Below are 11826 nucleotides of genomic sequence, written 5' to 3'. Positions count from 1 at the left end.
CTGAGGTCTGGTCTCTCACTGGCTAACCCGAAACTCCACCGTACAGACTTCACTGTGCCCAGCTACTCCCATAGACGGAGAATTCAGGAGACTCGGTCGAGCCATGAACTTCCTATAGTCTAGAGCCTTCACCCAGCCGTTCACCTATAAGCCAGGCTACTTCCAGGGATGTAGTCACACAGCCATCACATAGTTAGCTATGGTTCCCCCTGGTTGGCGGTTTTCCCTTCACCACGAAAACCAGCACCCGAGGCTGGGGGATCCAGTACTTCCTGAGATGGGGCGAGGGAAGAAGCTCCGAAAAGAGCCCCCTTGAAGCTTAAACTCCAACCTGATTCCTCTGGGACCCAAAGCTGTCAATGACAGCTGTGCGAGTGAGTATTGTTTAGTAACCATGTCACCTCACGATTTGGTTACGTTCCTTGGCCCCATAGATCGACAGATTTGTCCGCCTGCTAATTTCTTTCTTGGAGCTATCTCAAATCAAAAGTGTTCACAACTCGACAAATAACCAATTAATACAATTACTTGATTAAACAGATAATTCAGAATGAAATCCCCAGTATTCCAGTTGAAATGTTGCTACGATTGATGAGTGTAAATTTCAAGAGTGTATTTGTGCGGGAGGAAAACTATTTTAAAAGTATATATTACAAAAAATTATGTGATAATGCATACATCTGTGCTGTTTGATTCTAGTGAAACTTGAGCCCATTATTCAAATCAAATCAAATCAAAATTATTATAATCTCTTATCACTCATTTTTCGCCAATTTCTATAATTCTATGATGAGATTCACTTTAAACTTAACCATTGATTGAATAGAAAGCATTAATGCTATTATAAAAAATGTTGATTGGTTAAAGTGAATCTCATTATATTTAATGATGTCTTATTATTTTTGCATGTTTCAGCTGGTGATGATTTGATTACGGGAAAAGATTCTGGTCCTTTTTTCGTGGATGAAAAATGTGATACAATGTCTTATAAAGAAACAATAGTTGACAATAAACGCCTGTGTCGAATTTGTGGCCAGTTGAAATCAGATTTGACATCTCTATATGGACCCTCTGCTGTTGAGATGGGACTTCTTAGGAAAATAGAAGACTGTTTAAGAATTAAGGTCAGTTTATATTGTAGGTATCTCAATTGATTGTTTAGTATGTTTTTGGGGTTTTAAAATGTTTACACTCTTCGACAGTGGATATAAACTGAACAAAATAACGTACATCTATGAATCTTATTTGTTATTGTAGTTTGATGTTTTGTCAAAAGGTAGTGTGACATGAGCAACCCGCAGATCACCGTACTTTGAGTGACGTCTTTCGTCGACGTATCATGCATCCCTGCGTATTAATAAGCAAGCTACGTATTAATATACGCTGGCTGGTATTATTATAGCTACGGACAGTTCATACCGAAAGATGATTTTCATTTTTTTTCTATTTGGTCTGGGTGTCATTTAGCTCAGAGCGCATGCGCTGAACTAGATGTGGAGCATGGACTACGTTGTAAAACGTAGTATTTGCAACAGTATTCAGCGACGCGACGCGATGCTACGCTGGCTTCAAATGGACAGATTGATTTAAATTAGAAGATAGGATGATTTATATCTTTCAAAATACATAGCTTATGTAAGGCGGTTTGAAACGGTTGCTAGTGCGTTACCAAGATATTTACTGTCAAAGATTGTATACTTTTGGACCCCTCTGTATTCTATCATTCAATTTTGTTCAAGGTTTATCAGTGACACTTGTGATCAAAAACTATGGATAAAGATCATTTTTTATTCTCCATCAAATATTTGATTATAATGTTACTCATAAGCTATAAGCAACATTCCTTTGAAATTGAAACATCTCCACATAAACTTGTTTCATCAGACATCAGACATTTTTCATAGAATTATGTTTTGTTTTTTCCAATAATTGTATCTCTTATGTAAATATGTTTTTTGTTAATTTATGGCTTTTTTAAGTTATCTTTGAAATGAATCGAAACTTTGCCAGAATGATACAAAACATTACCAGAATGATTCCTTCCAAAATGTTTGAGAATTTTGCTAAATCTTTGTTTTGGATAGAATGCTTATTATTAGCAATTTATATTTTTCTACAATGTTGCACTTTAGTATGGAACAGTTTATAGAGACCATTTCTGAAATTCTTGTAGGGGCAAGGAAACGCCTTTTTAGTTTTCATTGAAAATTTTACAATGATAAAGCTTGATCATCCATTCTATCATTCGCAAGTAAGTAGAATTTTCTTTCAGTTTTTATCGATATGTTCTTTTCTTGTACCCAGATTGAAAGCACTAGTTGTTTGCCAACCGAGATTTGTAGAGGGTGCATCTCAAATCTTGATACATGCGACCAATTCGTAACTCTGGCAAGGAATGCTAATATAAGACTTCATGAGATGTATGAAGACCAAATGGAAACAAATGTAAGTAATCTGGCTCAACCCAGTAGTGTTCCAACACTCAATAGTGTTCCAATATTTTTGCCAAAAAAGTTTTAACTAAATAATGAATATTCGACAATTGAATACATTAAATGTGGATCTTAATGTTAGAAAAAAGTGTACTGTACATAATTTTAAGGAAATTATACACTTCATGGCACAAGGAGGATACATTGATCTTCCATCTCCTTTTTAAATCATGCATTTTTATACGGTAATATAGTTTCGGGGCAAATTCTCTACAATGAGATGCCTTGACAAATTGAATTCTGTGGTGATGTCATTTTAAAAATATACTCTATGAAAAGTTTGTTTTATTATTTTAATGTTTTTTTGTTTTCTTTTGAGTGGTTAATGCACTTGTAGGCTATTTTATATATTCTTATATTGATTTGACCGTAAATGATTTCTGTCTTTGTCAATCGCCTGTACTGGTTTATGAGCTCTATTCATATTTTAATTATATGATTCTATTGTATGCTTCTTATTGTCTTTAAAAACTTTTATATTTTAAACTTTGTAATATAAAAACTTCTAGTACTTTTTATTTTAAGTTGAAATGACCTATGGTCGAAACTAGTCGTTAAAATATTTTTAAGTTTTTAATAAAAGGGTATCAAAAGTTATTATATTGTTTCTATTTGAATCAAGTAACCCATATATAAGTGAAGTGGTTTTATCATTAAAAATTATGACATTTTTTTATTTCTAAATTCACAGGAAACAACGATGATTTGCCGGTATTGTGATAAGAAGTTCAGAAGTCCAAAGTTGTTGAATTTGCATTGTTCTACGCATGCTACAGCTTCAGTGTTTCAATGCGAAATTTGTGGTAACCAGTTCAAAAACGCTGAAGGCCTCATTTGTCATAAACGGACTCACCGTGCCTTGTCCCACAAAAAGAAGCATGTTTGCTCAACTTGTGATAAAACCTTCCGATCAAGGTAAGATGCAAACCAAGATTGACTAGCAGGTAAACCGTGCTTCTCAAGTGTCCATTTTGAAACTTGAACTGAAAACTTGACGTAATGAAATCTAGAAGGATTGAAAACAGGCCTATTAGAATCCTTGGTTAATTAAGAATTTATATGCGAAATTTCAAGTAAATCAGTCCAGTAGTTCAGACGTGATGATGCGTCAAACATAATTTTCCTATCCTTTACACGTGTATACATGTTAAGCCAGTTCTTTCCTTCATTATAGTACGGTACCAATAGAAGATGATAGATAGATGGATTGTCAGTATCTTTATCATCAATTAATACTAATTTATGCTACAACAGATAATACAAAAATTCCAAAAAATCTAAAACTATATCTATTACTCTAAGCATCACCTAGTACAAAGATACTAAACCGAGGTACTATTTTCTACCTATAAATTACCTTATTTAAAAAGAATACTACTTAAATCTAAATCCTACTTACTATTAGTTCCTCACTACTTTGTATCCCAATACTGAATAACCAATGACTAATTTTTCTTTTGAAGCTATTGAAATTTTCCTCTCCTTTGATTTCTAATGGTATTCTATTAGATATTGTATTATAAATACAGCAATTGACTGGCTTCTCCACACATCTGTGTAATCACTTGTCAGCTGATTTATGACGAATAATTCTATAGTCTGATTTTTACTCTAATATTGGCGTATGAAGGAGGCTTCTTTATCCTTTTATATTATCCTTGAAATGCAAAATTTCCAAAAACCTTGTATATACGTCAACGCGCAATTAAAAAAGGAACATACCTGTTAAATTTCATGAAAATCTATTACCGCGTTTCGCCGTAAATGCGCAACATATAAACATTTAAACATTAAGAGAAATGCCAAACCGTCGACTTGAATCTTAGACCTCACTTCGCTCGGTCAATTATTATACAGAGTTTGTGAAAATAAAAATCTTTTTCTTAGAGTGCCTGTCCGTTTCAAACGTTGGCGATCATATTGGCTATGATGACTTTGTTAGTTGCGTTCCGGAACAATTGAATGGAGGTTTTTCCAAACCAGGCTCTCAGGTTGGCCAGCCAGGATATTCTTCTTTGACCCGGGGCTCTCCTGCCTTCTATTTTGCCCTGCAGTATGCTTTGCAATAGCTCATATCTGTCCTTATTGCGCATTATGTGGCCAAAGTATTGCAACTTCCTGAATTTTATTATGTTAACCAGTTCTGGGGTCATATTCATCCTCCTCAACACCTCCTGATTGGTAATTCTATCAGTCCATGGTATCCTCAGGATTCTCCTATACAGCCATAACTCAAATGCTTGGAGCTTTGCTACTGTGTTTTGCTGTAGAGTCCATGATTCATCACCATACAACAGTACTGAGTACACATAGCACTTCAGTAATCGAATCTTTGTATGCAAGGTGAGGTCATGGCATCTTAACATCTAAACATCTAAACAGCTCTAAACAGACCCCATTGTTATGAAAGCACTTTTGGATTTTGCAATCCGACACCGGATCTCCTGAGAATTATCCCATGACTCATTAATCATAGTTCCAAGGTAGGTGTATTGTGCGACCCTATGGATTTTCGTCTGATCAATGTACAGCTCCGCTCCTTGGATGCCATCTTTACTTATGATCATGAGCTTTGTTTTGGCTGAGTTCATATCAAGTCCATAGGTTTTAGTCGTTTCTGCAATCCTATTCATCAGCTTTTGCAGGCCCTCTTTGGATTCAGAGAACACAATGATATCATATGTTCAAGTGCTTCTCTGAAAATGTGCTCTGAATATAGGTTGAAAATGATAGGTGATAGTATGCAACCTTGTCTAACTCCTCGCAGGATCTTCACCTGTTCTGTATGTTCTCCATCTACTCGGAGAACGGCTGATTGATTTCAATATAAGTTGGCTATAATTGTTAGGTGTTTTCCATCAATCCCAGTTCTTCTCAAGGCATCCATCATTTTCTCATGTTGAACACGGTCGAAGGCCTTCTTGTAATCAATCAGACATGCAAAAACATTACAACCCACATCTCTGCATCTTTTAAACAGAACCTGCACACCAAACAGAGCTTCCCTTGTTCCCACAGCCTTTACAAAACCAAATTGATTGGGTGAAATTTGCTCTTCACATATGTTATAAATTCTTTTGTGAATGACTTCACAAACACTTTAAGCATGTGACTCATTAAACTTATTGTTCGGAACTCTCCACAGGCTTTTGCACTTGACTTCTTTGGAATTGCAATGAACTCTGACTCCAACCATTGATTTGGGATTTTTCCTGTTGAGTAAATGTGGTTGAAAATTTCGGTTATTGTCTTTATATTTTCTTCATCCATTAACTTCAACAATTCAATTGATATTTCATCCGGTCCCGTTGCCTTTCCATCCTTCATCTGTTTCATAGCCGCCTTCACCTCTTCCAAGAGAATTTTCGGTCCGGTGTCATTTTCAAAGACAGGCTGCTGTGTTCTGAGGTCATGGAATAAATCCTTTAAATATTGCTCCCACACCTTCTTCCTCTCATCCTTATCAATCACCAAATTGCCGTGTACATCCGCTAATCGACCACTTTTGTTGAAACAGAACTTCCGAGCCACTTCCTTTACTTTACGATGGACATTGAAGCTATCATAGCGACTTTGATATAGCTCTATCTCCTGACCCTGTTCAACCTTTTCTCTCTCCTTGGCCTCCCTGATCTTTCTTCTAATGATAGTATGTATCCTTCTATACTCAACAAGATTGTCTTTGTGACTCTTCCTCAGTTCCATAAGTTCCAGTATCTCATCAGTCATCCATGACCTACATTTCCTTGGGTCCCTTCTTAGGTATTGATCTTTTATACCTTTTACTGTTTCCTTTACAATTGCCAATCCCCCTCCACACTCTCCAGATCTCCACCCCCTCTCAATCTCTCATTCAAGTCATTCCTCACCATCTGCCGTACAACAGGATCCTTCAGTCTTCTGAGATCATATGATTTTGTGAATTTGTCGTATGAAACAGTATGTCTCATAAATGATATTTGAACATTTATTATGAAAAATATAGAAGAAAAATTGAAATTTGGGCTTCCATGTGCACGAGATTGATATTTTTAGAATCTTTGTGCAAAATTTGGAGATCTAAATCATTCCCGTTTTTGCGGTATGCACAAGTTGACAAAATCCAAGTTCAATTGTAATGAAAACAAATTCCTTCAAAAAATAATTGATAATAATACGTTTCGAGGGAAAAAATTAAGAACAAAAAAAATTGGGAAGCATCGGGATTCGAACCGAGGAACCATCGCTCCGTAAGCTAGCGTTTTACCGTTTAGCTACACGGTCTTGTAACAGCATTATAATCTCCTCATAAAAAAAACACACTTAGGGCTCAACAATGTAGCCTATGAAACTTCAAGTACGGTAGCATAGATGAATTTGAACATTAATTCTGAAAAATCTAGAAGGAAAATTGAAATTTGGGCTTCCAGGTGCACGAGATTGATATTTTTAGAATCTATGTGCAAAATTTGGAGATCTAAATCATTTCCGTTTTTCCGGTATCTTACGTCTTGATGCTGATAAGCTGTCTCTTAGGATAAGTTTAGAATCGTACGCCTTGTACTCCCGTTGAAAGTGTGACCGCTTTAGCCAATTCCTCTGAATATGATTCATGAGTTGTAAAATCGCTTCCCGGAGGTTCGGAACCCACTTGAAACTGTTGGTTCATTCATCTCTCATTATCATCCGCCTCATTACCCACGCACAAGCCCAGAGCTCATGTGGGCATCACCCTCAGCAAAAAAAAAGGATTATACATTATGGCCCAGTTGCTCTAAAGCCGGTTAAATTTTAATCGTGATTAATTTCACAAGAATCAAACAGAGAAGGCCTTTTCGAAAAGAAGGCTACTCTGATTGGTTCTCGTGAAATTTAACCAGCTTTTGTGCAACCGGCACTAAGTCAACCTGGTAACATTACCATAGGTATTCCATAAGGATCGGTGCTATCAAGTACTTTATTCCTGGTTTTTATAAAAGATTAAATTTGACGGATGTAAGTATGGAAATAGTATCGAATAAGATGTCAGAAAATTTCAAGAAATATAGCGACCCTCTGCACTGAGGTTTAGTTTAATTGAATTATGATTTATATTTTTAATGAATTGGAAATAGAAAATTTATTTGTCAGTGATTATGGCTATTAATGTTTTTCCGTTGCTTGCTCTTCAACTCGTCATAAAAAGTGAAACGATCATGGGTCACTCGAATGACAGTCCATTAGTCATTTTGTACAGTGTTGAAAGTAATACTTTGTTGCATGAGTTACATATGAATTTTTTCCCAGTTTTTTTCCATGAATTTGGATTTAAGTAACCTGTTGTGCGTTCTGTAATTGGTGCAATAATAGTCATATTTGTAAGCAAGTGATGTTTTTAGGTCCGATCTGTTGGAGCATACCAACAGTCATCTGGGTTTGAAGCCCTACTCGTGTCGTAGTTGTGGCAAAGTGTTCCATAGTGGCGCTTTGCTGCGTCAGCACTCTCTCGTACACCGAAGCGCCGGCTCTCTGTCCAAAAACCGGTAAGTCGCTCGTTTTGTTCCCCACCGCACCGATTCTCGCTGTTTTAAAAAGACACAATTGCTCAAATAGACAGTAACCGTTTTACCAGTTGTTCGATGGTTCGAACTGGTTCAAGTGTGGCTTAAATGTGAGTTTCCAACACTTTGGTGGATTGCTCTTTAAATTAAGTCTAATTCACTTCATATTTTAATAGTAATGTTAAATGAAGGGTTGCTACTTTAAATTCAACCTTTCCAGTGTGACTCTAATATCTTTGTTAAAATATTTGAAGATTGAAATGTTTTTGTAAATTGAAGATCTACAAGACTTAACCTATTTCTATGAATAGTAACTATGATAATAATAAATATTTTTTATCTATAACTATGTGTTAATTTGGGAGAGGAAAACACAAGGTTACCTTATTTTTCCTCTCCCTATTATTTCGATAATGTACTTATTGTATAAATGAATAAAGAATAAAGTGAATAAATATCATTTCAACTAATGCTAATACAATCTCAAATTTACTAATACTAGGCTAGCATTATTTTCTTTCCATTTGAATGCTTGAACAGTTATCATTTCAAGCCCTTTTCTTTCCTTTCTTATGACCGCAATATTTATTTCAGTTGATTTAAGTTTCTTTTAAATACTCGGTCAGTTACCATTCCAAACCCATCCTAGAAACCTATTTTCTTTCGAACTCTATCTTTCCAGTATGACCCCAGTATTAATTTTAGTTTCGGTAAAGTACTGCTTCATCTTTTGCTATTTAAACTCAAGCTACCTCTACGCGTACCCTTTGGAACGTAGAACTACTAAACTACTAAACTTTCAGTTAAATTACCTGAACTGAGATTAATTTCAAACTGACACTGTCTGCATTGTTTGAATAGGAAGTATAGATGTCATTTATAAGGAATGCTGACAGTGTGAAAAGTGGATTTCAATATAGTTGTCATTTCAAACTCTTGCGTTTTTCAGTTTGTTTATCCATGGTGAGATGCAATTTAAACTGTCAGAATTGGTTGAATGGGAAGCATTAATGTTTTGTTCTTATTAATAATGCTGTCAGTTTGAAGTGAATATTACACAATGCCCACCTTTATACACTACTCACACTAGCACCACTCAAATCGTACGACTCCAGTCGCGAATAACCATCTTTCAAACTTTACAACTTGACTCATTTAAAATGCTTATTTTAATCAAACTTTCCTCTGATAATGTTAAATAGGTAATTTCACTTCTTTTACAATAAATTTGAATGTGTTCTCTTTTTTATTCTCGCTATTCCACTTCAAATCCTAACCTCACTTTATTGAGCATACATGATAGTCAAGTCTCACGTCTCTTTGCGACCAACATGTCGAATCGCAAGGAAACTCAGTCGCGAGTATCCAATGGATTGATCTGGATTTCACGAACGGCTAAAAATCTAAACAGTGATTGTCTTATCATTTGAGGTTAGGTTTTTTCTGAGGAAAGATTGAGTCAGGTTTTAGTTTTTATTAAAATGGCAATATGTTCGTATTATTTAGAATTATTTAGTTTGGATTCCTAATTGGAAATTTTGTCATCGTAGTTGACAAATCACTCATGTGGAGCGCTAATGTATGGAGTCGTTTCGCGATTTGAGTTGTGGTAGTGTGAGTATTGCCTTAGCTCTTGATCTGGTTCTGGGTACATGACGCTTAGTCCAATAGAAATGGCTCAACCACTTTAATTGGGAATGTGCTTGCTTGTGAACAGGTGCTTCAAGTGCGACAAATGGTTTGCGCGCCACGCTGACCTGCGCACGCACATGCGTCGACACGAGGTGGGGCGCACCTTCAAGTGTGGCGTCTGTCAACTCAGTCTGCCTTCCATTGGAGCTCTTCTCTCCCACCGAAAACAACACCAGACGTCTTCAAAAACCGCTGATTCAGGTAACCCTTCTAAATTATTCTCTGTTTTTTCTATAGCTATAGAGTAAATTATTCTTATAACATTATTCATTATTAATCATTTATTATTTATACAAGAGAGGACTGACTGGGAGAGAAAAACTAAGGATACTCGTAGTACTATTTCTCTCCCAAATTTAGGTTACATTTTTCATTATACATTAAAAGGTATGATCTACCCCTCTCAACGACCAGGCTATCTCTCTATTTTTCCACTTATCCATCATATCTCAATACGAGAAAAACTGACCAAATTCAGGATGTCCCCAAAATTAATTGAGGGTATATATTGAAAGGTACCTTAAGGGTATAGAAGTAAAGGACTGACCTACATTAAATGAGATATAGATATGACTTGCGAAACTGGACACTATCTGAACTGAAAATATCTTATACTGGACATAATATGATATTATCATTATACATTTTCATACATTATTCATTTTACTATTCATTTTAATCTATAATTACAACTTAAAACATCTGGTTACAGACAGAGGATGAGCAACCTATGGTGAAGTTTCTCAAAACATTAATTACATCTTCTAGGACCTTAGAAAGGTGTGAAAAAATACTTGAATTTTATGAAAGGCACTGACTGGAGAATTTGGAATCTATTAATCGAAAAACTCAATCAAACAACATCCTCACTCACCTACATCAATACAACGCCCACACCCTAATGATTTATTGTGGAAATTCCCCCTTTACAAACTTTCTCCCCTGCCACTTAATTATCTCATTTACCCCTCTCATCAACCAGACTTTCTCTCTATTTTTCCGCCTAACCAACATTTCTTAATATCAACAAAACTGACCAAATTCAGGATGTCATCAGAATTAATTTTAGTTGATAAGAAATACTGAAGAATCAGAATCAGTTCTACTTGATGGAATTTTCATCTGCAGCTATGACATTCTGAAATTCAGTGTCACTGAATTTTATTGTTTCTCCTGCAATAAATTTTTATCAATTGGTATGTGTTTTTATTTCATTGTTTTGCAAAAGCAAGCTCAAGTACCGATACGATGGGCAACAAATGATGGGAGGTCTTGTCACGGATTTTTGTTTTAAAATTGATGAAAGAAGTTGCCTTCAGTTTTCGGAGGTAGTCGATTTCTATTCTAGCTTCTGCTTACTAGTGTACTCGAAGGCTTGACAATTGGTTTTATTGTAGTCCAACCCCAACTCATCGTTAACTCAACTCTGCAACACTCACTATAAAGTATTCATCAATCATTCATTTTTGCAGAATCAAAACAGTTGCCGGCTGCTGTCAGTAAAAATCTGTTGCAATGCAAAGACTGCGACAAACAGTTTTCGGGTCGTTCCGGCCTGGCCTATCACCGAAAGACAACCCATGAGACAGACAAGCCGTACCTCTGCCACATCTGCGACAAGGCTCTCTCCTCCGAGGCACTCAAGCGCCAACACCAACAAACTCACTCTCAAAATGAACAATATCCGTAAGTTAGTTCAAATATATTTAACTTTTCCTTTGTCAAGAAACCTGATAATTATAAAGTCAAATACACCTTATTCACGCCCGTTCGTACAGTATAAGTTTGAGGTAAACAAAATCTGAGCAATTCCGTTTCTCAGTTTCCGTTTATCAGTTTCAACTCAGTCTCAAGTTTGAACTCTAGAAATGTTTAAAAACACCAAAACTGGAGATTTTAACCAAAAAATATGGTTTAAATTGATATATTTAAAGGCTGTGTTGATAAAAAAAAATTCTGCTGTAGGCGATAAAATTTAAGTTCTTGTGGATTAGTAGAAAGGGAAAAGAGTAATGTTAAGGGTGCGATTGAAGTTTTCAATAAAATTTAAGATGATGATTACTAGGAAATTGTGATATTAGTTCCAGAAGTGAGAAATATTAGGCAGATAACTAATCATTCAA

The 11826-nt window shown here is 35.7% G+C and overlaps 1 protein-coding gene across 1 annotated transcript; it reads left to right on the top strand.

Annotated features, from left to right (window-relative positions):
* The first annotated feature begins 918 nt into the window (after positions 1–918).
* On the top strand, positions 919–11408 carry LOC120350792 (zinc finger and SCAN domain-containing protein 2-like). The gene is made up of 6 exons (XM_039425638.1): positions 919–1124; positions 2305–2445; positions 3184–3407; positions 7850–7993; positions 9729–9904; positions 11176–11408. The coding sequence occupies exons 1-6, from the start codon at positions 981–983 to the stop codon at positions 11391–11393; spliced, it is 1047 nt and encodes a 348-aa protein (XP_039281572.1). The 5' UTR covers positions 919–980; the 3' UTR covers positions 11394–11408.
* The last annotated feature ends 418 nt before the right edge of the window (positions 11409–11826 follow it).

This window comes from Nilaparvata lugens, chromosome 4, assembly GCF_014356525.2.
Source record: "Nilaparvata lugens isolate BPH chromosome 4, ASM1435652v1, whole genome shotgun sequence".
In the NCBI taxonomy this organism is placed as follows: Eukaryota; Metazoa; Arthropoda; class Insecta; order Hemiptera; family Delphacidae; genus Nilaparvata; species Nilaparvata lugens.
This window is presented reverse-complemented; position numbering and strand designations above follow the sequence as displayed.